Source organism: Rhinopithecus roxellana, chromosome 1 (assembly GCF_007565055.1).
Source record: "Rhinopithecus roxellana isolate Shanxi Qingling chromosome 1, ASM756505v1, whole genome shotgun sequence".
NCBI lineage: Eukaryota > Metazoa > Chordata > Mammalia > Primates > Cercopithecidae > Rhinopithecus > Rhinopithecus roxellana.
The window spans coordinates 114,690,911-114,718,861 of NC_044549.1; the positions used below are offsets into that span (position 1 = coordinate 114,690,911).

Genomic DNA, 27,951 nt, shown 5'->3' on the forward strand with positions numbered 1-27,951 from the left:
AATGAAAGAAAGGTGTAGGGGGTAAGAATGCTTATAAGCTAATAGTTTTTAAATATCCGGTAAGAAAATTATGACCATTGAACAATGACTAGGAAGCCTATTATAAGCACAGATCATTCTGAGCCTAAGTTTCCATTTCCGGAACTGACAAAATTGTCGTTTGCTTTTTATTACATAGAATTGTGATATTTTAGGTTGAAGTTTTAGGGCCTTGCTGTTTTTCATATTCTACCAATGTTTGTTTTTGATTTTTTTGTTTTTTGTTTTTGTTTGCTTCTCAGCGAAATGTCATATACAATGTTATTTATTTATTTATTTATTTATTTTCAAATAGGAGTAAATTAAACAACAATATTCAATGAAGTACAGAGGCTGGTTGGGAAACTGGCCTGGGTGCTGAGGCATGATGTAGGGAGGCAGGGTCTCTGTAGCTGGTACCTGGCCTATCAGTTCCACCCCCTGGGATTTCAGGCCTCAGATCTAAAAATCCAAATCTAGGAGGAGGGGGAAAAGCAGGAAGGAAAGACTGAAGATTAAGATATAAAATAGGCTGAAATAAGCCCAGCTTTATTGCCCCCATTTTCCATGTACATCCAGACTGAGGCTGAGTACAGGCAGGCACCTCTGGGTCTAACGTTTCCTCTCACTCCTCAAGTGCGCCACCGTGTGGTCTGGATGTGTACTGCCTCATTGTAACTGCTGTATTTCTCCAGCTCAGCTCAATAAGCCTTGGTGTCCATGTTCTTTCCAGTGAATTATCTGGTCACACCCATTGAGTTAGTGGTTCCCCTGCTTTTATCTCCATCCTGAACTTTCTCTGAAATCGCAAGCATGGATTTGTAATTCTCTCCTGGACACAATGTGACTGTAGCTGTTTAAATGAAAGCATATACAAACTTGTTTTTGTCACACTATTTTCTGCCTCAAACCTACTTCTCCACTTATTTTCCCAAGCATGTCCACAGCATCAGTAGCCTCACTCAGGGTCATCTTTGATACCCTCTGTCTTTTCTCCCGACCTCATGCCCCACCCCGCTCCCATCACACCAAGTAGACCATGTTGTTCTTCCATTAAATGTATAGTCTACAGCTATGCTATCCAATATGGCAGCCACTGTGAGCACTTAAAATGTGGCTATGATATTGGGGAACTGAATTTTTAATTTAATTTTAATGAATTTAAAATTGAAAAGCCTCATGTGACTAGTGACTACCAGATTGGACCACATGGGAGCCCAAACCCTTTCCCGTGGTATGTCAGACCCTTCACACTTTGTCCCCAGCCTCTCTTTCTAGTTTCATCTTCAGGCCTTGCCAACTCTCTCCTATGCTCTAAGTATTTTTGTTTTCATCCTATGTGTGGGGGAAGCTGTTGATGGGTTTAAGCAAAGTTCAGGATTAGTTTCACATTTTACAAAGATCACTATGGCCACTGCCAGGTGAATGAATCGTAGAAGTCCAGCGGGTCATCAGAATCTCATGCTGGTCCAGGTGAACTGTGCTACGGCACAAATTCAAAGAGAAGTCAAGAGATGAGAGGGAGACAGTGACAGGCCTTGGTGATTCATTGGACTAGGGAGGTCAGGGAGGTGTCAGGAATACCTCCCAGGTCCTGGGCTTGCACAGCTGGGGTGATACTGCCACTGTTCACTGAGGTAGAGAACTGGATTTGGAGGTGGATTTATAAATTAGGCAGTGGCTTTGTTGGGTTTGAGGTGTCTGTGAGATTTTCAGTGGATATGCTCTGCATAGGGATACATGGGTCTCCAGACCAAAAGAAAGATTTTTTTTTTGTTTTGAGACGGAATTTCACTCTTGTTGCCCAGGCTGGAGTGCAGTGGCACGATCTCGGCTCACCGCAACCTCCACCTCCCGGGTTCAAGTGATTCTCCTGCCTCAGCCTCCTGAGTAGCTGGGATTACAGGCATGTGCCACCAAGCCCGGCTAATTTTGTGTTTTTAGTAGAGACGGGGTTTCTCCATGTTGGTCAGGCTGGTCTTGAACTCCTGACCTCAGCTGATGCACCCTCCTCGGCCTCCCAAAGTGCTGGGATTACAGGCCTGAGCCACCACGCCTGGCAATCCAAAAGAAAGATTTAAGCCAGATTTAAATTTAAGAGTGACCCATCACCCACAACCCGGGCCACAACGCACACCTCGCCAAGGTGGTCTTCCGGGATCCATACCGGTTTAAGAAGTGGGTAGAGCTGTTCATTGGTGCCAAGGGCATTCACACGGACCAGTTTGTGTATTGCGGCAAGAAGGCCCAACTCAACATTGGCAGTGTGCTCCCTGTGGGCACCATGCCCGAGGGTATGATCGTGTGCTGCCTGGAGGAGAAGCCTGGAGGCCGTAGCAAGCTGTCCTGGGCATCTGGGAACTATGCCACCATTATCTCCCACAACGCTGAGCCCAAGAAGACCCGTGTGAAGCTGCCCTCTGGCTCCAAGAAGGTTATCTTCTCAGCCAACAGAGCTGTGGTTGGTGTGGTGGCTGGAGGTTGCTGAATTGACAAACCCATCTTGAAGGCTGGCTGAGCCTACCACAAATATAAGGCAAAGGGGAACTGCTGGCCACCAGTATGGGATGTGGCCATGAACCCTATGGAGCATCCTTTTGGAGGCGGCAACCACCAGCTCATCGGCAAGCCCTCCACCGTCTGCAGAGATGACCCTGCTGGCTGCAAAGTGGGTCTCATTGCTGCCCGCCTGACTGGATGTCTCTGGGGAACCAAGACCGTGCAGGAGAAAGAGAACTAGTGCTGAGGGGCCCAATAAAGTTTGTCTTTATGCCAAAAAAAAAATTAGGAGTCATCAATACATAGATAGTTGAAACAATGATCAGGAATGAGATGACCTAGAGAGTGATTGAGGGCAGGAGGAGGAGAGGAGCTGAGATTAACCCTCTAGAAACGTCCAGCTTTTAAAAGAGAAGGTTACACTGGCAAAGGAGATTGAAAAGGAGTTGCGAGGGAGAAGGGAGGAGAACTGGGAAGATGTGTTGTGAAAGCTGAAAGCCGTGGAAGGGAATGTTTCAAAAGGGAGTGATCAGTGAGTCAAGCATTGGTGAGACTTCCAGTAAGGGAGGACTACAATGTTTCCATTTGGTTTCATGACATGGAGGCTACTGGAGACGCCAGCACAATCTATGTATGTGGCGTTGTGCTGGCAGAACCCAGACAGTGTGTGCTGAGGGGAGTGTGGAACACGGCAAATTGAAATAGGAAATTCAGTAGCTCATTCCCCAAGTTCGGCCTTAAAGAAGAAGGAGAGGCTTTGAGAGTCTTAAAGCTGCTTATGTTGATGGGAGTAACTAGCAAAGAAGAAGAAGGCAATGGCAGACAGAAGCAATAAACTGAGAAGGAAAGTTTCGACAAAGGTGTGAGGGGCTGGCTCCAGAGGACTCACAGAAGGCACGACTCCAGGTCGGAGGAGGTGTCCCCTCTCTCGGAGGAGGAAAAGAAGAGAGATGGTGTAAAGATGACTTGGAGGTTTGGTGGGGATCTCGAGGACATTTTCTGCTATGCTTCTCTTCTTCCTGGAAAATAGGCAGGATCACCTCTGAGAGGGAGAAGGGAGTGGCAGCACGGGAGGTTAGGAGAATGAGAAAGAATCTGAAAAACTGCTGTGGAAATTGGAGAGTAGGCTGATCTCCAGCCTGTCACTCTGCTGAAGGCCCATTTGTGTAATCAGTTGTCTGAGGGCAGGCACAGGAAAAACAGATTTCTCTGCAGATTCATACAGGGCTAAAGGACAGAGGGGAAGGACCTTAAGGCATTGTGTAGAAAATGATTGAAATAATGGACCATGGAGGTGAAAGAGAATTGCTAAGGAAGTAAAGACAGGCCAGGGTTGATGGGTTGGAAAAAATGAGAGCAGCCAATGTGTTGAACCATCAAAGATGGAAGAAAACGTAGTCATAGAGTAATTAAATAAATAAACTTGAAGGGGAGAACGCTGGATGCCAGCAGGTCTAAATTTGACAGACTGACAATGAACAGCCATAGCATGAAGACATCCGAGGCCAGAACTGAGTGTCTAGTAAAGTCCCTGGCGTAGATGAGGCCACGGGACTGCGGGATCAGGCATGGGAGGGTGAACCCACAGAAACAATCTCGGGAACACAGCCAGGGAGGGCCGAGAACCGGGGACCAGCTTTGTGAGTAAAGGGCAAGGAGACAGGTGACAGTTAAAATGAGGAGGGAAGGAGAGAGCCAGTGACTCGCAGGCCAGACAGCAGGCCCCACCAAAGCGGGAGAAGGGCACTTCCAGACTGACCTTCTGAGGCTGAGAAGCAGCGGGTTCCCAATGGGCGCGGGAAAGGGCTCGCCATCAGAGACGCCACAACTTTTTGACTCGGTTGAGTAAATTTAATTCTGTAAATTTACAGCTGAAGTGAGTTTCCCAACTTCTGGAACAGTGGTGTGACTCTTCCCTTCCAAACACCTTCTGAGCTCTTTCTGTGTCTCTCTCTTTTTAAAAATGCATATTTAAGCTATTATATGTATTTTAACATTAAATTACATATGTTTTAATATTGCTATGTGCTTCAGATTCTTTTTGGAGTTAAGTAGGGGGTACAGGGTGGGCGCTGTGGCTTACGCCTGTAATCCCAGCACTTTAGGAGGCCAAGGCAGGCAAATCACCTGAGGTCAGGAGTTCAAGACCAGCCTGGCCAACATGGCGAACCCGAGTCTCTACTAAAAATACAAAAGTTGACCACGTGTGGTGGTGCACACGTGTATTCCCAGCTACTCTGGAGGCTGAGGCAGGAGAATCGCTTGAACCCGGGAGGCAGAGCTTGCAGTGAGCTAAGATCACACCACTCCCAGAGCGAGACTCCATCTCAAAACGAACAAATAAATAATAAATTAACAGAGGAGTTGGTGGGGTCTGTTGGAAGAGCAATATTACAATTGCGGATATTCACCCGACAAGGGCAATTCTGTTATCATGGTTCTGTTTAGTTTTTCCTAGCATATTGTCACACAGAAAGAAACAATTAGCAACTATTTTTGAAATATTTTTAAGGTGATTATGAGGATGAACTATTTTCACGTTGTTAACCCAGGGTTTCTCAGCCTTGGCACTGTTTATATTTTGGGCCAGATCCTTCTTTTTTTTTTTTTTTTTTTTTTTTTTTTTTTGTTTTTGTTTTTGTTTTTGAGACGGAGTCTCGCTCTGTCGCCCGGGCTGGAGTGCAGTGGCTGGATCTCAGCTCACTGCAAGCCCCGCCTCCCGGGTTTACGCCATTCTCCTGCCTCAGCCTCCCGAGTAACTGGGACTACAGGCGCCCGCCACCTTGCCCGGCTAGTTTTTTGTATTTTTTAGTAGAGACGGGGTTTCACAGTGTTAGCCAGGATGGTCTCGATCTCCTGACCTCGTGATCCGCCCGCCTCGGCCTCCCAAAGTGCTGGGATTACAGGCTTGAGCCACCTGTCCTTTTCTCTGTGGGATGTCAGCAGCGTCTCTGGCACCCACTAGATGCCAGCAGCACCCTCTAGTTGTGATAACCAGAAATGTTTCTAGATATTGCCAGGTGTCTGCTGGGGGCAGCATCACCCGTACTTACTTGTACTTAAGAACTTCTGTGTTTTGTCTGTTTGGTTTACTTTTAAATTTGTCTGCTTCTTAGTTCTTAAGACCCTTATAGCCAGTGCCAGGCTCAAAATAAATATTTAGTGATTGGTTGCATCTAATTACAGATGTAACACACTTTACACATGAACAGTATTTCTAAAAACCTATACTACTCATGTTGAGGCAATTGCATATTTTAAGGACGTCCTCAGGGGAACACCCTGGGATTCCTTTTGTAAAGTGAGGGATTAAGCTATGTTCTGTGAGTTCCAATTTGTTGTTCTGGGTTTTTCTAAACAGGGCACACAGAGTATGTCTATATTTTCTTATAGCATTAGTTTTATACAAAGGAAGAAGAGAACAGGGCTACATTTGTGCTATCTTTGATCTCAGGTTTAAAATTCAGTAGAGGGTATTGAGTTGCCCTGGTGAAATTAGAGCAGTAGTTGGTAGCATGGAGAATTTATTTTGCATGGTTTTAAATTTTCTCTTCGCAGTGATAGATTGGTGGCTCAGGGAAATAAATGATAAGTTTAAATGGGTGGATTCAGAACTAAAGACCAGTTATGCTTGAATTCACTTTTCCTGAAACTTATGTCTTCTTTGAATTAAGGTTTAAAGCCCACTGTGGTCCTGTGTCAACAAAAGTGTAGACGGATGGGGACTCTGGAGGGCAACTATTGTTCAAGTGACTTTGGTAAGAAAGAAAAGCCAGTCTTTTTCTCTTTAACCAGAAACTTGAGGCTGCATGCTTCATCTCAAAGGAATTCCTATGAATTTATGGCAAAGGGTCAGTAACACCACTCGTTTATCCAAGAAAATACTTGCCTATACATGAGAATGGTCAAATTGTTAGATTTCACAACTGAGAAAAATATGGATTTAGAAAATATAATTTTTTTCATATAAGTTTAATAATTTGGGTCTTGTTACATGGTACTGCCACACTGTGTATTCTGGCTGACTATTCCCACAAAAAAACCTATATACTTTTTTCCTTACATATTTTTCATATGCAGAGTATTTTTTCACACATCTGTACTTCAACTTAAGTAAATTAGAAACATACCCAAACTTATATTCAGAAGCTGGCCTCTCTCAGAAGAAATTCAAGTATTTCCCTTGTACTGCCTTTCCAAAGTACTGAAGCAAAAGTTGGAAATCTGGAGTCCATTTGGAAACTCTTACAAACTGGAACCTGAGGAGGTATTCTTTAATGATTTAGAATTTTTAGAGTTTTTTCCAATGGAAAAATTGTACCATCTATGGAAGCTACTTAAGAGCGAAAGATACAAAATTTAATTATCTCAGTTATTTTCTAAGTGGCTTAAAAGGAACATTTAAGACAAATCTTATCAGGAAGAGCAAGTTGCTATGGCCTAAATAGGTTTCCCCAAACCAAACTTCCCCCAGAGAGGCTTTGCTTGCTTTTTCTGTGCCTTGAAGTGACGTCTGTAGTACAGACGAGCTGTATCATAGTGAAGGTGTGAAGACACTGAAGACTCTGGGGCCCTAAACCTTACTAGAGTTCACATGCTGAAATTCAAATAACTGGCATAAAAGTGAAACAACACCACGTGTAATTGCTACCACGTCCGGTTTACTCTTCTGTAGGAGGTGCTTCAGGAAGTCTCCCTCCCTGTGTCTTGGGAGCCACTGATTCCACCTGACTATACACTGAATTTTGCAGTGAACACTCATCACACAGGATCAAAGTAAAGCATCATAGGAATTCTGATTTTATGAACATTGCACACTGCCTGAGCAGTGAGTGTTCACTTTATTCTGAAGGAGTCAGATTAACCCAGTCCAAAACTTGATTTATTCCATTAATGTGACCACTTACATGGCAAAATGACCAAATCTATCACCAGCCACTGGTTCTCAACCAGGGCTGGTAATGGTTCCCTGGGGAGTGGTAGACATGTTAGATTACTGCATTTTTTTGGTTGTCACAATAACTGGGAACTGCTACTGATTTTTCTAGGAAGGACAAGGCTGGTAAAAAATGTATTCAGGCCAGGTGAGGTGGCTCACACCTGTAATCCCAGCACTTTGGGAGGCCGAGGCAGGCGGATCATTTGAGGTCGGGAGTTCGAGACCAGCCTGACCAACATGGAGAAGCCCTGTATCTACTAAAAATGCAAAATTAGCTGGGTGTGGTGGCACATGCCTGTAATCCCAGCTACTTGGGAGGCTGAGGCAGGAGAATTGCTTGAACCCGGGAGGCGGAGGTTGTGGTGAGCTGAGATCACACCATTGCACTCCAGCCCGGGCAACAAGAGTGAAACTCCGTCTCAGAACAAACAAACAAACAAACAAACAAACAAAACCATGTTCAGTGCAAGTCCTACACCATGAGGAACTGTCCTCACTCAAGCCCCCAGAATGCCAGAAGCACCTCCGTGAGAAAGACAGCATCTTTCCTTCTGTGGCACTAAAGAGAGACTTTTCTCAGAGTGTCTGATGGAAAAAACAGGGGATTATGTAATGAAAATCAACTGAATTTTACTAGAGTTTTTTTAAGAAAAATGTTTAAGTTAATACCTCAGTTCTATACTTCAGCTTGTTAAATGAAATAAACAAGAGTGGATAAGAAAGAGAATAGACCACAGAAGACAGAGTTTTACTGATAATTAGACAGAGGTGAGGACCCAGGGAATGAACAAAAGTTCGGGAAGAAAGGACAGCTGCAGAGAAGGGTGAGGAGAACACAGAAAGGTGGCTACACACCCACACCGACTCAAAGACTCACATCTTAGTGGCCCAAACCCCCATTGCGCAATCTCTTAGCATGGTGTTGGCTCTACAGATACAAGGTCTTTTTGAGTATTCACAGGTAGAGCCTCATAAGCCAGACTATCCCCTATCCGACAATCAACCACATGTTGGATAAAACATTTTAAAGAGTTTCAGCCTTGGCAATGGACCGCAGTGTGGCAAGTATTTAGGCTTCTCTTCTAGTTATCAGTCCCCAACAACCAGGGTAACATGACAGCTCCAACCTGCATTTTGGTGACAAATGTACAGAAGCAAATGTGAAACCTCGATGAGGGCCTTTTCTTTAACATTAAAATATTTCGTATCTGAAACTTAGAAGAATGTAAACTTGTTTTTCAGTTCTGCTTGCATTTGTCTTCACTGTCACATCATTTCAAAATGTTTTCTTCTGCAGTATTAGCCGGCACTGTCATCACAACCGTCACTCGTGGTGGGAGTTTGCACGCCACAGTCTCGATCATCAACATCTACAAAGAGGGAAATTTGGCGATTCAGCAGGCGGGCAAGAACATGAGTGCCAGGCTCACTGTGGTCTGCAAGCAGTGCCCTCTCCTCAGAAGAGGTGAGTAGGGAGAAAACTGGGTCTCTCTGAGCAAGCCATGGATTTTCCATGCCATGGTTGGTCTGGGGAAGTAAAATCAGGGCTAATAATTTTGCCCACTTCTTTCAGAGCAGGAAGGCCTTTGGAGTCAGGAAGAATTGGGGTCTCATCCAGGTCCTTGTAACTTGTGGCAGAAGAAGGGGTAGTGGACATGATGAACAAGTGAAAGAAGTGTTTGAAGTTGAGTCAATAAGCAACAGACACACAGAGCAGTGCAGGGTGGAGAGATTTTAGATTATTGCACTTAAGGTGCCAGTACTGTCTAGGTTTAAAGAAAATATCCAGCAGCCAACAGGAAATGCAGACCCGACGTTCAGAAGAGGGAGGTATATCTGGGCTAGACTCAAAGATCTGGGAATCAGTTGCAGAGATAGGACTATTAAGTCCATGGATGGGAATGAGTTTATTGAAAGAAATTACGAAAAACAGACAGTTACTGTGGAGCTAGAGGCACATGACTTTTTAGGAATATATATTTAACAACTTATAAAAGTAACATATGTTTCATGGTTTTTAAAAAGTTGAAATAAGTAGGTAAGAGTATTAAAAGTGAAACCCTTTTCCATTCCCTAGAAGTACTCTGAAAAGTTCCTTCCAGCCAGACATGGTAGCTCATGCCTGTAATCCCAGCATTTTGGGAGGCCAAGGTGGGAGGATTCTTGAGCCCAGAAGTTCGAGACCAGACTGGGTGATGTAGTGAGACCCTATTTCAAAAAAAAAAAAAAATTAAGTTCCTTCCAGAAAGTTTCTATCCGTATAAAGCATGGGCATATACACTTATGGAATCATACTACACACAAGTTCTGCAATTTTTCCCCTACATAAGCTCTAGACATCTTTCCATAACAACACACAGAGACAGATCTCTTTCTTTGGAATGGTGTCATGCCTGGTATTCCACCACGTGATATACCATGATTTCTCAGTTCAACCTCAGCTCATTCCTTCCTCAGTCTTGTTACGAACATCTTCGACAAGAAACCAAACCAAACCACACACACATACACACTCACACACAATGAGAGAGAGAGAGAGAGAGAGAGAGAGAGAGACAGAATATCCACTTCAAGAAAGCTTTACCGTCCCAGCAATTTAGGAGGCTGAGATGGGAGGATTAGTTCAGCCCAAGAATTAGAGACCAGCGTGGGCAACATAGTGACACCTCCTCTCTACTAAAAATCAAAAAATGTATCCGGATGTGGTGGTGTGCACCTGTGGTCCCAGCTACTCGTGAGGCTGAGGCAGGAGGATGCCTTGAACCTAGTAGGTCGAGGCTGCAGTGAGTCATGATCACACCACTGCACTCCAGCCTGGGTGACAGAGCAAGGCTGTCTAAAAAAAGAAAAAATGTAAAAATAAAGCAACCTTTACTGTGAATTCAGATTGTTCAGAAAAGTCAGGAGGCTAGTAGCCTCATGTTGACTCTCCAGAGAGAATCACAAAAGCTCTGTAAAAGAGAAACATTTCTTTCCAGAACTGCCAGAACAGCAGATATTGTATCTCAAGATCCTATAAGGTCTCATAATGCTGCTAGCACTTCAGCCTTGAGGCAGTATTGCTTGCCTAGACTCTCACAGGCCACTGTGATGACAAGGTCAACCCACACAGGAAAATACAAGAGAAAAAGGACACATTTTCTCTATGACACACCAGGGGAAAGGGAAATTAAAGGAGGAATTAACACATACCTTTTTTTCTGATTTATTTCTGAGGTAATATAAATATTCAGAGTTACCCAACACCTCAGGCCCCAGTCTAGGCCTAACTTAGCCAGTCACACCAATATATAAAAACATAGTATAACCAATATAAGTATTCTTGACATTGATGTTTTGCAAGAAACTGTACAAATGCAAGTAGTATATGATCCATCTGTGCCCTCAAGAAGCTTACATAGCATACATGTTTGAGGTGTTGATTAAAGTTCAAGACAACAGCAACATAAGGGAGTGGATCATTGGTTGCCAAATGCCAGGAAAATCCAGACACATGATGGGATTGAGAAGCCACCTGAGGATGGCCCATCATGGAGCCCTGGAGGCCCCTCAAGGAAGGAGAGTCTTTCACATTAATGCGGTACAATCTTCATATCAGGCATTGGAACCACAACAGACCAACAGCACTGAAGAGCAGGACATGGCTGGATCTAACCACTCAGTCCAGTTTCCTGGCGTGAGCGTAGCTGAAATACCTTACTAGTTGAATTTGGCTTTTTCCTGGTGAGAGTCTTAAACCAGATTTTATCATCCAGGCACAGTGGCGTGTGCCTGTAGTCCCAACTACTTTGGAGTCTGAGGCAGGAGAATTGCTTAGGCTCAGTAGTTGAAGACCAGCCTAGGGAATATGGCAAGACCCCCATCTCTAAAAAGCAAAAACAAGAAAACTCAGATTTTATCCTAGATGGAATACATGTATAATCTTATCATTTGCAGAAGAGAACATTTATCTAGAGGTAACTTACAGTCTGAGTTGTTTCATACATCATACATAGAGAAAAAGATTAATATCTGTATTTTCTTTCTTTAGGTCTAAATTACATTATTATGGGCCAAGTAGGTGAAGATGGGCGAGGCAAAATCATGCCAAACAGCTTTATCATGATGTTCAAGACCAAGAATCAGAAGCTTCTGAATGCCTTAAAAGACAAGCAGTGTTAACAGTGAACTGTGTCCGTTTAAGCTGTATTCTGCCATTGCCTTTGAAAGATCTATTTTCTCTCAGTAGAAAAAAAAAATACTTATAAAATTACATATTCTGAAAGAGCATTCCGAAAGATGGGACTGATTGACTCTTCACATGATGGAGGTATGAGGCCTCCGAGATAGCTGAGGGAAGTTCTTTGCCTGCTGTCAGAGGAGCAGCTATCTGATGGGAAACCTGCTGACTTAGTGTGGTGATAGGAAGCCAAAAGTGTCAAGCATTGACAGCTTGGAAGCAGTTTATTATACATCTCTGTAAAAGGATATTTTAGAATTGAGTTGTGTGAAGATGTCAAAAAGAGATGTTAGAAGTGCAATATTTATAGTGATATTTGTTTCACCTTCAAGCCTTTGCCCTGAGGTGTTACAATCTTGTCTTGCGTTTTCTAAATCAATGCTTAATAAAATATTTTCAAAGGATTACAGAACAGCCACTAAACTTCTTTTTATAGATAGTGGGACATTGTAGAAAGAATATTCCCTTTTAGCAGTAAAAATAGTGTTATTTATGCATAAGATTCCCTTTGTATCAATTTATGCTTTGCTAAAAGAGCATTCCAAGAATTTCAGGGACTAAATGGATTCAGTAATGTCAGTAGACTATCATTCTTCTATCTGCAGAAACAGAGAATGTTAGTGCTAGAATAACATCTCTCAGGGATCTAGTCCACACTCTTTCATTTTGTAATTGAAACAGAAGCTCAGGTATGTTTAGTGATTTGCCAGAGCACATGTCTCCTAAGAGACAAAACGATCAAACTAAAGAGTCCTAATTCCAAACCCTTTGCCCTGTCACTAGAATAGCCTTCCCTACCCCCAGAAGAAAGCCCTCTTATCCTGATTTGAAGAGTGAAGTACTAAATACTAATACTTAGGCTAGTAAATACTAGCCTATATAATTGGTCATTTTACAGAACTTGAAATTAGAAGTAAGCTTGACACTCCTGGCCTGTTCATCCCCAGTTAACTGAGTCAGGCTGTATCAGCTAAGAGCCTTTGAGAAATCTGTTTTCACTCATTAGTGGAAGAACAGCAAAAGGACCATCATTCACACAGAGCTGCTTAAGGCACAACTGTATGAGTGCAGCAACCAGCCCTGTAGAAGGTTACCAGCCAGGGACTGTGGGAGAGCGGACAACCATCCCTATCCAAAGAAGGCTGAAAGAACATTAGGGATGAACAAAGATGTGGGTCACAAACTCTTCCACAGTAGAAGCAAAGTTTTGGTAATAAGGGAAAATACTCTTTTAGATGAAAACAATAATTCCCAGTCCTAGGATGACCAGACATTTAAAGGGTGGCAAAATAGAAGTTCAAAAGGAATATTCCCTCTGTTACAGCAGCTGGGTGAGCATAAGGAAGCTACAAAATTGGGCTGGCAGGCAGGTCAGAAACTGCTCCTGTACTTTCCCACTGAGGAGCCATCAGCACCAGGGAATTCTGCAGCTGAGGAAGTACATGAACTAGAAGACCCTGATGACTGGGTGACTGGCTTCCCTGGCCAGTGGCAGCTTTTAGAAAGTTCTCTTAGCCAGCTGAACTTCACAGACCAGCTGCACCCAGCCAGGATGTGACTATGGACTCCTTATTGATTCCAGCCTTCTCAAAGCAAGTTGCTTCCCTTTAAGAATACATGTCCTGGGACTTAGGAGGGAATCCTAAAGATTTCAGTATTTCCTTCCTTCCAAATAGAATCTCCTATTGGTGAATTATAAGCAGCCTGCTGGCGGGTATCAACCTTCTTCTGCATGACCAGCGGAAAGACTTCTTTAGGTGAGTGGGGGCTTGCATCATAGTGGGGTAAAAACTGAGAAGAGTAATCTAAACTACTCATACTATTGACATCTCTGACACAATATTTTACAACTTTAGGGGATTCACGGTTAACAGTGTGTGGCACTGGTTTGTCTTTTACTTATTATTCAAAACACAGATAATCAAGATGAATCGTGAAGCTGCTCTTTCTGGAATAACATCTACTTTGTAACTTCTTTCCTTTTTATAAAATCATTTTTCTATAGTTTGAATGTATCCTCCAAAGTTGACGTGTTGGAAAGTAAATCCTCAATGCAACAGTGTTGAGAAATGGGCTCTTTCATGAGGCAGAGCCCTCACGAATGGATTAATGACATTATCACGAGAGTGGGTTAGTTATCGTGAGAATGGGTCCTTGGTAAAAGGATGAATTTGGCCCCCTGCATTCCCCATTCCATCCGTCTCTTTCTCTTTTGGGCATGCGCATGTGTTGATGTGTTCATGTGCTCTCTTGCCTTTCCGCCTTCTGTCATGGGATGATGCTGCGAGAAGGCTGTCAGCAGATGTGGGCCCTTGACTCTGGACTTCCCAGCCTCCAGAACTGTAAGAAATAAATATCTGTTCTTTATAAATTACCCAGTCTCAGATATTCTGTTATAGCAGCACAGAACGGACTAAGACACCTTTATTTTGACTGAGGTTTAGTTTCCTTAGTTATAATTTGAGGGAGTTAGACTACATAACTTTTGGGATCCCATACTATTTTCTCTTTTAGGAATTGCTTATTTTTCAAGAAAGTTGATGAGGTTTTTGTTTTTGTTTTTGTTTTTTAGTAGAGACGGGGTTTCACCGTGTTAGCCAGGATGGTCTCCATCTCCTGACCTCGTGATCCGCCCGTCTCGGCCTCCCAAAGTGCTGGGATTACAGGCTTGAGCCACCGCTCCTGGCCGAGGTTTTTGTTTTTAATAAGTATTTATACTTGAGGTTTTTGTTTTTAATAAGTATTTATACTTGGGGAATCAAATACACATGAAGAATGAATAGGTGACCGTACTAACATATCACAAAACATTTCAAAATTCTAAGTAAATTTCACTGTTTCAGTGCATCTTGCTAGCTTGATTTTCATCCTTTGAATTCCCGTAAACGAACATTTAAGAATTTTGCCAAGTTCCAAAGTCTTAAATTCCATTATTTATTTACTTGCAAGTTAACCTTAATTGGAAGACATTTACCTTCTTTTCTTTCATGTGTTAATAGACCACTGCTACCAGGCTCCCATTTACTTCTGGACTATTTAAATAGTATCAACTAATGACAAAAAAAATCTCCCTTAAAGAAAAGCCCTATAATTAAACAGCCACTAATCAGAAAGTTCTAACGTGAGTTAGGTAATATTAATCAGAGACACCTTTTGCTTGAGTTCATGGATTTAAGCAAACAAATTTATATATTTTTATATAAATGGAAACAAAAAATCTGCAATTAAATTCAATTAGCAAGCAAACGTTTTTAAAAAAGGTTTGACCTAAGTATTTTAAAGACCTCATATTGAGAGAGAGAAAGATAAAAATATTAACTTAGGACTTTGATAACTTAAGTATTTCCATCAATTTATGTAGGGTAATATAATAATAATATAAATAGAGCATAAATAATATAAATAAAGCATCAACATTTAAAACCAGCAGAGGAAAAAAAAGAAAGAAGTTAAAGAAAGTGAAACCAGGAAAAATACAAAATAAGGTAAAAATACAAACATATCAATAATTTCAATAAATACCTAAACTAAATACTGAAAGTTATATGTCAAAATGGTCAGACTGGCTTAGAAAAAGAAATACAACTATGTGCTGTTTGAAAGAGACATCTAAAACATGAGGACCCAGAAAAGTTGAAAGGGATAGAAAAAGATAAATATGGTATACCAGGCAAACATTAACCAAAACAAAATGGTATGGTTTTATTAATACTAGAAAAAAAAAAATACTTAAAGGCATTACTCAAGGTGAAGAGAGTTACCAGGAGATATAACAATTCTAAATTTGCACACAGCTAATAAAATCCTTCAAAATATATAACTAAATCTGATATAGTATAAATAGAAATGGACAAGTTCACCATCATAACAGGAGGTTTTAACATGTTTCTCTCAGTAACTGACAGATTTAAAAGAGAAAACATTAAAAATATAGAAGTGTTGAACCACACAATGAGCTAGATTTACCTAACACACATATATAGAACAGAACCAAGGGTGCATTATTTTTGAGCTCATATGGAACAATTTCAGAACTTGCCATGTACCATGGAACAAATTCCAACAAATTCCAAACAAGTAGTATCAGATAGCCTTCTCTAACAACAGTAAACAACTAGAAATTAATTAAAAAAAAGTAAACAACAAAAAACATAAGAAAAAAATTGGAAATTAAGAAATGTACTTTCAACTCATGATAAAAAGGAAACCATAATGGAAAACAGAATATTAAAAACTGAACAATAGAAAAACTGCATTTTAAAATGTATGAAATGCAGCTTAACACTTTAAAATTTATAATCTTATGTGTTTGCATTATAAAAGAAAGGGTGGAAATTTGTGAATGATACAAATTGGGAACTTAGTAAAAGGAAAACAGCATAAACTTTTAAAAGGTAGGAGAAAATAGCATAGAGCAGAAATTGAATAAAATTGTCATCTTAAATAATACAAAAAAGGAAAGCCAAATGTTCTTTAAAATGACTACTGTAATTGACAAAACTCTGACCAGATTAAGCAAGAAAAGAAGTAAAAACAGATAAATCAATTTTGTATTGAAAGAGGACTTTACTGAAGATTTTTCAGAATCTTAAAAGGTAATAAGATACTATGAATCACTTTATGCTCATAGATTTGAAAACTTAGGTAAAGTGGACAAATTCCGAGGGGGAAGGTGAAGCTGGGTATTGAGAACTTAACACAGAGTCAAGTAGAAATAGAATACCTAAATAGTCCTATGATCATTAAAAAATTTAAACTGTAGTTTAAAATATTTCCTCAAATAAAACTTGGGGCCTAGTTTTACCTGGAAGGCCTACCAAACATTTAAGTGATAAATACTATAAATCTAACATAAACTATTCCAGAGTATACATAAAGAAGGAACACTCAGCAATTCTTTTTATGAGATTAATATAATCTTACTACCAAAATTTAGAGACAGTAGGAACCAGGAAAATCTCCAATCCACTTGCTTCCACCTATGAACATAGGTGCGAATACTCTAAACAAAACATTGTCAAACAAAATTCAGCAAACAAAACAGATCATGATCAAGTTGGGTTTATCCCAGGTATGCATGGTTGATTTAACATTAGAAAATCAGTGAACGTAATGGGTGCAGCACAGCAACATGGCACATGTATACATATGTAACAAATCTGCACGTTGTGCATATGTATCCTAGAATTTAAAGTATAATAATAACAATAAAAGAAAAGAAAATCAATGAACATACTTTACAGAATAAATAGATCTGCAATACTAACTAGGGGGACTGAGGTGCAACGAAACCTTCAGGCTCTTAAAAGCACCACAGATCTTTCTTGGTACCAATGTCTTCAGAAGGATATAGCACAGGGATGAGAGTTTAACAGAAGGACAGTGTCAGAATTTCTTTTTCTGTGAGAATCCTTGTAGCATTCTGGCAGAAGTTTACACAGCCAAACATTAGCTGTTTTCTTTTGCCTCCCTAGATGATGTCTCAGAATCAAGGAGAAAAAAAAGATTCAGTCAGGTGAACACAAGTGGGTGTAGACACACCAGCTGAAAGGTCACATCTCAATAGAAGCCAGTATCTCTTAAAACTCCATAGCACAGCTTCCTGACTTCTCATAGATGACGTGCCTAGTTGTAAGAGTTACACATTCAGGAAAGCGCAGCCAATGTCCCTCCATCAGGTATTCGCAGTTCAAGGATTGTTCTTCCCAATCCAGATGCAGTTTACCTATCGGCTCATTTTTACCATAAGCAAGTATGCCTAGCAACATAGCTGACCTACTGTATTATCAGATTACTAGGTAACCTAAACTATAGTTAATAAAAGGTCAAATTCTTAATGGAATGGGGAAAGGGACTTTTAAGCCCCATTCACAATAGATGGAGAACATTCATTTGATTTTAATAATGCAGAAAAAGCATTTAATCTAATTCAACATTTATTCCTGACAAAAAATTAACCCTGGGAAAACTGTCAATAGAAAGAAATGTCCTTAAGTTGACAAGAAAATCTGTAGCAAAGCTCATACTTAATGGTGAAATATTGAAAGCATTTCTGTTAAGATCAGTGGTAAGACACGAATGCCTGAAATTGTCATATCTATTAGAAATTGTACTGAGGGATCTAGATAGTTTGGTAAGGCAAGACAATGAAATATGTGATATAAGGATTGGAAAGGGAGAAACAAGACTATTATAGTAGAGAGATGTTATGCTTATTCAGATAGAAAAACCCAAGGTAACCTGCAGGTGATTCAAATAGAAAATTTCCCATGCTTATTATCTCTTAGGTGTGTAAATAAGCCCTAGCCTAAGGACAAAATACTGATTTTTTTTTTTTACCTTTTATAATTAAGAGCCTTGAATTCAGGAACCTTTGCACAAAAAGCCTCTTTTTCTCCCCCCCGCCTTGGAGACGAAATTTCCCTCTTTTGCCCAGGGTGGAGTGAAGTGGCACAATCTTGGCTCACTGCAAACTCTGCCCCCTGGGTTCAAGCAATTCTTCTGCCTCAGCCTCCCGAGTAGCTGGGATTACAGGTGCCCGCCACCACGCCCAGCTCATTTTTGTATTTTTTTTAGTAGAGATGAGGTTTCGCCATATTGGCCAGGCTGGTCTTGAACTCCTGACCTCAGGTGATCCTCCGCCTTGGCCTCCCAAAGTGCTGGGATTATATGCGTGAGCCACCGCACTGGGCCACGAATAGCCTCTTTTTGACAGAGGCTCTCTGGATATACAAGTGTGGGATTACCCATGGATGCACGGAATCGGGTGTTCTGGGTGAGTAGCTCTGGAATATACATAAAAATTTGTTCTGAGGTACTCTAAAGTTATTATTAAAAATCTTGGTTTTGAATTTTTTGTCATTTGCTTCTCCCTGTTAAAAACCAAGTCAACAATTGAGTTTAAAAGGCTAAAATTTGATTAGATATAAATGACACATCTTTGCCTGAAGGATGTTCTTGTAGCATTCTAATACTAAGATTGGGTTAGATTTCAACAATGAGATGAAGCTTTTAAGTATAGAAACCTATTAAAATTTACAAGCTGAAAGCAAGACTTCATACATCTGATTAATTCATCTCATAAAAAAACTGATATTAATAGTAACATAATGCAGGTAAGAGCCTCCTGAGTGAAAAGGGAAAAGACTTGGATTCTCATTCACAGTGTGGCAATGGAATAACTTTAGTTTCCTTATCTGTAACATAAAGTTGAATTGGATCCTTTCTGAGATCCCTTATGGTCTTAAATGGTTTCTGCACCTTTGTTTTTTTTTTTATTATTATTTTTATTTTTATTATACTTTAAGTTCTAGGGTACATGTGCATAACGTGCAGGTTTGTTACATATGTATATTTGTGCCATGTTGGTGTGCTGCAACCATCAACTCGTCAGCACCCATCAATTCATCATTTATATCATGTATAACTCCCCAATGCAATCCCTCCCCCCTCTCCTCCCCCCTCCCCATGATATGCCCCAGTGTGTGATGTTCCCCTTCCCGAGTCCAAGTGATCTCATTGTTCAGTTCCCACCTATGAGTGAGAACATGCGGTGTTTGGTTTTCTCTTCTTGTGATAGTTTGCTAAGAATGATGGTTTCCAGCTGCATCCATGTCCCTACAAAGGACACAAACTCATCCTTTTTTATGGCTGCATAGTATTCCATGGTGTATATGTGCCACATTTTCTTAATCCAGTCTGTCACAGATGGACATTTGGGTTGATTCCAAGTCTTTGCCATTGTGAATAGTGCCGCAATAAACATACGTGTGCATGTGTCTTTGTAGTAGAATAATTTATAATCCTTTGGGTATATACCCAGTAGTGGGATGGCTGGGTCATATGGTACATCTAGTTCTAGATCCTTGAGGAATTGCCATACTGTTTTCCATAATGGTTGAACTAGTTTACAATCCCACCAACAGTGTAAAAGTGTTCCTATTTCTCCACATCCTCTCCAACACCTGTTGTTTCCTGACTTTTGAATGATTGCCATTCTAACTGGTGTGAGATGGTATCTCATTGTGGTTTTGATTTGCATTTCTCTGATGGCGAGTGATGATGAGCATTTTTTCATGTGTCTGTTGGCTGTATGAATGTCTTCTTTTGAGAAATGTCTGTTCATATCCTTTGCCCACTTTTTGATGGGGTTGTTTGTTTTTTTCTTGTATATTTGTTTGAGTTCTTTGTAGATTCTGGATATTAGCCCTATAAATAACCTTGGGCAGTATGGCCATTTTCACGATATTGATTCTTCCTATCCATGAGCATGGTATGTTCTTCCATTTGTTTGTGTCCTCTTTGATTTCACTGAGCAGTGGTTTGTAGTTCTCCTTGAAGAGGTCCTTTACATCCCTTGTAAGTTGGATTCCTAGGTAGTTTATTCTATTTGAAGCAATTGTGAATGGAAGTTCATTCCTGATTTGGCTCTCTGCTTGTCTGTTACTGGTGTATAAGAATGCTTGTGACTTTTGCACATTAATTTTGTATCCTGAGACTTTGCTGAAGTTGCTTATCAGCTTAAGGAGATTTTGGGCTGAGACAATGGGGTTTTCTAAATATACAATCATGTCATCTGCAAACAGGGACAGTTTGACTTCTTCTTTTCCTAACTGAATACCCTTGATTTCTTTCTCTTGCCTGATTGCCCTAGCCAGAACTTCCAACACTATGTTGAACAGGAGTGGTGAGAGAGGGCATCCCTGTCTTGTGCCAGTTTTCAAAGGGAATTTTTCCAGTTTTTGCCCATTCAGTATGATATTAGCTATGGGTTTGTCATAAATAGCTCTTATTATTTTGAGGTACATTCCATCAATACCGAATTTATTGAGCGTTTTTAGCATGAAGGGCTGTTGAATTTTGTCAAATGCCTTTTCTGCATCTATTGAGATAATCATGTAGTTCTTGACTTTGGTTCTGTTTATATGCTGGATTACGTTTATTGATATGCAAATGTTGAACCAGCCTTGCATCCCAGGGATGAAGCCCACTTGATCATGGTGGATAAGCTTTTTGATGTGCTGCTGAATCCGGTTTGCCAGTATTTTATTGAAGATTTTTCATCGATGTTCATCAGGGATATTGGTCTAAAATTCCCTTTTTTTGTTGTGTCTCTGCCAGGCTTTGGTATCAGGATGATGTTGGCCTCATAAAATGAGTTAGGGAGGATTCCCTCTTTTTCTATTGATTGGAATAGTTTCAGAAGGAATGGTACCAGCTCCTCCTTGTACCTCTGGTAGAATTCAGCTGTGAATCCATCTGGTCCTGGACTTTTTTTGGTGGGTAGGCTATTAATTGTTGCCTCAATTTCAGAGCCTGCTATTGGTCTATTCAGGGATTCAACTTCTTCCTGGTTTAGTCTCGGGAGAGTGTAAGTGTCCAGGAAATTATCCATTTCTTCTAGATTTTCTAGTTGATTTGCGTAGAGGTGTTTACAGTATTCTCTGATGGTAGTTTGTATTTCTGTGGGGTCGGTGGTGATATCCCCTTTATCATTTTTTATTGCATCTATTTGATTCCTCTCTCTTTTCTTCTTTATTAGCCTTGCTAGCGGTCTGTCAATTTTGTTGATCTTTTCAAAAAACCAACTCCTGGATTCATTGATTTTTTGGAGGGTTCTTTGTGTCTCTATCTCCTTCAGTTCGGCTCTGATCTTAGTTATTTCTTGCCTTCTGCTAGCTTTTGAATGTGTTTGCTCTTGCCTCTCTAGTTCTTTTAATTGTGATGTTAGAGTGTCAATTTTAGATCTTTCCTGCTTTCTCTTGTGGGCATTTAGTGCTATAAATTTCCCTCTACACACTGCTTTAAATGTGTCCCAGAGATTCTGGTATGTTGTATCTTTGTTCTCACTGGTTTCAAAGAACATCTTTATTTCTGCTTTCATTTCGTTATGTACCCAGTAGTCATTCAGGAGCAGGTTGTTCAGTTTCCATGTAGTTGAGCGGTTTTGATTGAGTTTCTTAGTCCTGAGTTCTAGTTTGATTGCACTGTGGTCTGAGAGACAGTTTGTTATAATTTCTGTTCTTTTACATTTGCTGAGGAGTGCTTCCAATTATGTGGTCAATTTTGGAATAAGTGTGATGTGGTGCTGAGAAGAATGTATATTCTGTTGATTTGGGGTGGAGAGTTCTATAGATGTCTATTAGGTCCGCTTGGTGCAGAGATGAGTTCAATTCCTGGATATCCTTGTTAACTTTCTGTCTTGTTGATCTGTCTAATGTTGACAGTGGAGTGTTGAAGTCTCCCATTATTATTGTATGGGAGTCTAAGTCTCTTTGTAAGTCTCTAAGGACTTGCTTTATGAATCTGGGTGCTTCTGTGTTGGGTGCATATATATTTAGGATAGTTAGCTCTTCCTGTTGAATTGATCCCTTTACCATTATGTAATGGCCTTCTTTGTCTCTTTTGATCTTTGATGGTTTAAAGTCTGTTTTATCAGAAACTAGGATTGCAACCCCTGCTTTTTTTTGTTCTCCATTTGCTTGGTAGATCTTCCTCCATCCCTTTATTTTGAGCCTATGTATGTCTCTGCATGTGAGATGGGTCTCCTGAATACAGCAGACTGATGGGTCTTGACTCTTTATCCAGTTTGCCAGTCTGTGTCTTTTAATTGGAGCATTTAGCCCATTTACATTTAAGGTTCATATTGTTATGTGTGAACTTGATCCTGCCATTATGATATTAACTGGTTATTTTGCTTGTTAGTTGATGCAGTTTCTTCCTAGCCTCGATGGTCTTTACATTTTGGGATGTTTTTGCAATGGCTGGTACCGGTTGTTCCTTTCCATGTTTAGGGCTTCCTTCAGGGTCTCTTGTAAGGCAGGCCTGGTAGTGACAAAATCTCTAAGCATTTGCTTATCTGTAAGGCATTTTATTTCTCCTTCACTTATGAAACTTAGTTTGGCTGGATATGAAATTCTGGGTTGAAAATTCTTTTCTTTAAGAACGTTGAATATTGGCCCCCACTCTCTTCTGGCTTGTAGAGTTTCTGCCGAGAGATCTGCTGTTAGTCTGATGAGCTTCCCTTTGTGGGTAACCCGACCTTTCTCTCTGGCTGCCCTTAAGATTTTTTCCTTCATTTCAACTTTGGTGAATCTGGCAATGATGTGTCTTGGAGTTGCTCTTCTGGAGGAGTATCTTTGTGGCGTTCTCTGTATTTCCTGAATTTGAATGTTGGCCTGCCCTACTAGGTTGGGGAAGTTCTCCTGGATGATATCCTGAAGAGTGTTTTCCAACTTGGTTCCATTCTCCCCCTCACTTTCAGGCACCCCAATCAGGCGTAGATTTGGTCTTTTTACATAATCCCATACTTCTTGCAGGCTTTGTTCATTTCTTTTTCTTCTTTTTTCTTTTGGTTTCTCTTTTCACTTCATTTCATTCATTTGATCCTCAATCGCTGATACTCTTTCTTCCAGTTGATCGAGTCAGTTACTGAAGCTTGTGCATTTGTCACGTATTTCTCGTGTCATGGTTTTCATCTGTGTCATTTCGTTTATGACCTTCTCTGCATTAATTAGTCTAGCTGTCAATTCTTCCACTCTTTTTTCAAGATTTTTAGTTTCTTTGCGCTGGGTACGTAATTCCTCCTTTAGCTCTGAGAAGTTTGATGGACTGAAGCCTTCTTCTCTCATCTCGTCAAAGTCATTCTCTGACCAGCTTCGATCCGTTGCTGGCGATGGGCTGCGCTCCTTTGCAGAGGGAGATGCGCTCTTATTTTTTGAATTTCCAGCTTTTCTGCCCTGCTTTTTCCCCATCTTTGTGGTTTTATCTGTCTCTGGTCTTTGATGATGGTGACGTACTGATGGGGTTTTGGTATAGGTGGCCTTCCTGTTTGATAGTTTTCCTTCTGCCAGTCAGGACCCTCAGCTATAGGTCTGTTGGAGATTGCTTGAGGTCCACTCCAGACCCTGTTTGCCTGGGTATCAGCAGCAGAGGTTGCAGAAGATAGAATATTGCTGAACAGCGAGTGTACCTGTCTGATTCTTACTTTGGAAGCTTCCTCTCAGGGGTGTACTCCACCCTGTGAGGTGTGGGGTGTCAGACTGCCCCTAGTGGGGGATGTCTCCCAGTTAGGCTACTCAGGGGTCAGTGACCCACTTGAGCAGGCCGTCTGTCCGTTCTCAGATCCCAACCTCCGTGTTGGGAGATCCACTGCTCTCTTCAAAGCTGTCAGAGTCGTTCGCGTCTGCTCAGGCCTCTGCTGCTTCCCCTGTTGTTGTTTTAGCTGTGCCCTGCCCCCAGAGGTGGAGTCTATAGAGTCAGGCAGGTTTCCTTGAGCTGCTGTGAGCTCCACCCAGTTCGAGCTTCCCAGCGGCTTTGTTTACCTACTTAAGCCTCAGCAATGGCGGGCGCCCCTCCCCCAGCCTCGCTGCTGCCTTGCAGTTAGATCGCCACAGACTGCTGTGTTAGCAATGAGGGAGGCTCCGTGGGTGTGGGACCCTCCCGGCCAGGTGAGGGATATATTCTTCTGGTGTGCCCGTTTGCTTAAAGCGTGGTATTGGGGTGGGAGTTACCCAATTTTCCAGGTGTTGTGTGTCTCAGTTCCCCTGGCTAGGAAAAGGGATTCCCTTCTCCCTTGCACTTCCCAGGTGAGGCGATGCCTCGCCCTGCTTCAGCTCTCGCTGGTCAGGCTGCAGCAGCTGACCAGCACTGATTGTCCGGCACTCCCTAGTGAGATGACCCCAGGACCTCAGTTGAAAATGCAGAAATCTCCTGTCTTCTGTGTAGCTCGCACTGGGAGTTGGAGACTGGAGCTGTTCCTATTTGGCCATCTTGCTCCGCCCCCGGTTTCTGCATCTTTGAATATTCAAATTTTTTTTCTTTTTTTTTGAGATGGAGTTTCACTCTGCTGACCAGGCTGGAGTGTAATGGCGTGATCTCGGCTCACTGCATCCTCTGCCTCCCAGGTTCAAACTATTCTCCTCCTCAGCCTCCCTAGTAGCTGGGATTACAGCCGCACACCACCACGCCCAGCTAATGTTTCACTGTGTTGGCCAGGCTGATCTCGAACTGCTGACCTCAGGTGATCCACCCCCCCACATCCTCCTAAAGTGCTGAGATTACAGGTGTGAGCCACCACGCCTGGCTGAATATTCAAATTGATAAGGAAAGAAAGTGGCACAGAAATGAAATTCACCAGTCTTTTTGTTCTAAACACTCTGGTCCCTTCTGGTCTGGTTGTTACTTTCTGAGGCTAACTCCCCCTTTCCTGTGATGTTCACTACTTACCTGTCCATCTTCTTCATCCAACTCTTGTTCATCTTGCCGTCTCTGCTTGACACTTGTCATAAAAGTTTTTAACAAATTTGTCATTTAGAAAAGTAGGGACTTAAGCTCTGTTTGCAGACCAAGATGAACCTACAATGAGAAGCTAATTCAAAAATGGAAAGCTTTTGGATATGTATTGACTGATAGGAAAAATAAATTGAATTCAGTATCTCAAGTCAGTATATAAACTTGGACAAATTACTCAAAATGTTAGTTTTCCTGTGTATTAAATTAGAAGGTTGAAGTAGGGAATCTGGGTTTTCTTTTAATCCAGTTTGAGAAAATAGGATCTGGAACACACAATTGTTGAGTATTTAATAAACTAGATGTCATTCCTATAATATTTACACTAATGGATAATGGCTAAATTTTCATTTAATAACTTTGTGCCATTCAACATTAATACCATACTTAAAGTGAGGATACAGAAGAGAATGAGAGAACTGTTCCTTCCTGTGCCTGGTCTTGTTTTACAGCTTTTCAAAAGAAAGAGGCTGGGTGTAGTAGCACACTCCTGTGGTCCCAGCTACTTGGGAGGCTGAGGTAGGAGGTTCTCTTTAGCCCAGAAGTTGGAGGCTGTAGTGTGCTCTGATGGCCCCTGTGAATAGCCATTGTACTTCCAGCCTGGCAAATATTGTGAGACTCTGTCTCTGGGGTCAGAGGGGGTGGGTGGGAGAAGAAGACATCTGCATTCAAGCAAACACAGAAAATATTGTGATTGCTTTTTCTGTTGAAATAAAAATGGAGGAAATGAATTTTAAAATGAGAAGCTGAATTACCTCACAGAATTAATTCGATTTCTGAATGAGTTACTGAGGCAGCTTGTGTATTTACCTCCTTAAAATTCTTAAAACAGCACTCAATCATTTTATCTTTCTTTCTTTCTTTTTTTTTTTTTGAGACGGAGTTTCACTCTTGTTGCCCAGGCTGGAGTGCAATGGCGCAGTCTCGGCTCACTGCAACCTCTGCCTCCCGGGTTCAAATGATTCTCCTGCCTCAGCCTCCTGAGTAGCTGGGATTACAGGCATGCGCCACCACGCCCGGCTAATTTTGTATTTTTAGTAGAGACAGGGTTTCTCCATGTTGGTCATGCTGGTCTCAAACTTCCGACCTCAGGTGATCCACCTGCTTTGGCCTCCCAAAGTGCTGGGATTACAGGCATGAGCCACCACGCCCGGCCCATTTTATCTTTCAGTAAGAATAAATTTACCTAAAATTGAAGGATGGATTAAATAACCTTTCTAATGGGGAGAGAGGGAGAGATAATTTTCCAGATTGCTGGTAGCAGGATGAAAAAAAAGGAACTTACATATCACATGTTGGACTGGCTGGGATAGTCATTTTTTTTTTTTTTTTTTAATACATTTACCTCCTACACAAACCTGCTGTTTTGCCTCTTTTATTACTATAATTTAATTTATATCAGAAATAATGTCTCTTAAAGATTTTTGTTTTTGTTTTTTTGAGACGGAGTCTTGCTCTGTTGCCCAGGCTGGAGTGCAGTGGCACGATCTCCGCTCACTGCAAGCTCTGCCTCCCAGGTTCACGCCATTCTCCTGCCTCAGCCTCCTGAGTAGCTGGGACTACAGGTGCCTGCCACCACACTTGGCTAATTTTTGTATCTTTAGTAGAGACAGGGTTTCACTGTGTTAGCCAGAATGGTCTTGATCTCCTGACCTTTTGATCCACTCGCCTCAGCCTCCCAAAGTGCTGGGATTACAGAAGATGGTTATTTTTAAAGCATCAACTAGCATATAAAATTTTTCCTAATTTATGTGTTGCATATATGAAGTATTTATTTCAGTCTGTGGGTAGGGAGAGCAGAATAGGAAAACACAATATGAAATTGTCAGATGAAGAGAAGCACTGTAATGGGAAATTCTTCTAAGTATATCCTTCAGAAACACAGCTTGTTTATGAATGGGGCTGTGATGCCAGAAAACTAATAAATTAACTTACAAGTGAGAAATTCAGAGCAGTGATTATCCCTGATACTATTACTAGTTTCTTAGTGTAATCTGAATAACTAGACCCAGTTGGTTTACTCCCAGGACCTATACCCTCAATTTATTTTTTTATACATGTATTTTCTGAGGAAAACAAAAATTTTGAAGTCTAAGGAATCAAACAAAGTTTTCTTTATCAGGTAGAAAAGAGATAATAAGTATTTATTAATAAGATTAAGAGCACTTCCATTTTTATCATTTTAAGAAAGACTGTCAATGATTAGCAGTTGGTTTGCATCCCTCAAACAATTAATAATAACAACCTCTAGTTACTTTAAGGAAAGATGTTAAGCTTTGAAATCTGAACACATAACTAAATGATAAGCAACCTCGTCTTCATTGGGATTTCATGTGAGTAGAATCTCATTCTATTTTTTTAGTTATTAATATACAATGCTATTAGATTTCAATGCTAAAAACTATAAAACATTGCTAAGGGAAATTAAGGAAGACTTAAATAAATGAGAAGCTACATCATGTTGATAGTTTAGACAATACTGTTAAGATGTCAATTCTTCCCAAAGTGGTCTCTAGTTTCAAAGCAATTCCAATAAAAATCCCAAGTTTTTTTTTTTTTTTTTTTTTTTTTTTTAGAAATTGATAGTTTCCAAAATTTAAATGAACAATCATAGAACCCAAATAGCAAAAATAAATTTGAAAAAGTAATACGAAGTTATTCACCTTGGCATTTATTACTGTACCCCATTGTGCTGTGTGAGTGACGGGCTACCAACTTGCATATGCAAGCACCGCTTTCTTTGGCAGTGGTAACGAATTGGAAGATTCCCCTGCTATTTTCTTATTTATTTTAGTATGTTGTAGCATTATATTTTAGATTTTTTGTCTGGATTGTTAAGGCATAATTTCTATACATTAAAATTTACTCTTTTTAAGCATACAGTTTGATGAGCTGTGCAGTCAGTCGTCTCCTAGACCACTAGACCCTGGTACTCAATGATCTGATTTCAGTTCCTATAGTTTTGTCTTTTCTAGAATGTTATCTA

The 27,951-nt window shown here is 40.9% G+C and overlaps 1 protein-coding gene and 1 pseudogene across 1 annotated transcript in view; both read left to right on the forward strand.

Annotated features, from left to right (window-relative positions):
* PCOLCE2 (procollagen C-endopeptidase enhancer 2) overlaps window positions 1-12,087 on the forward strand; it is an 81,427-nt gene extending 69,340 nt beyond the window's left edge. Inside the window, exons 7-9 of the mRNA XM_030929329.1 lie at window positions 6,192-6,275; window positions 8,754-8,921; window positions 11,487-12,087. Coding sequence (XP_030785189.1) covers window positions 6,192-6,275; window positions 8,754-8,921; window positions 11,487-11,617 — 383 coding nt within the window. The 3' untranslated portion in view covers window positions 11,618-12,087. The remainder of the gene's footprint in view (window positions 1-6,191; window positions 6,276-8,753; window positions 8,922-11,486) is intronic.
* On the forward strand, window positions 2,123-2,758 carry LOC115897608 (annotated as a pseudogene).
* Window positions 12,088-27,951: the final 15,864 nt, after the last annotated feature.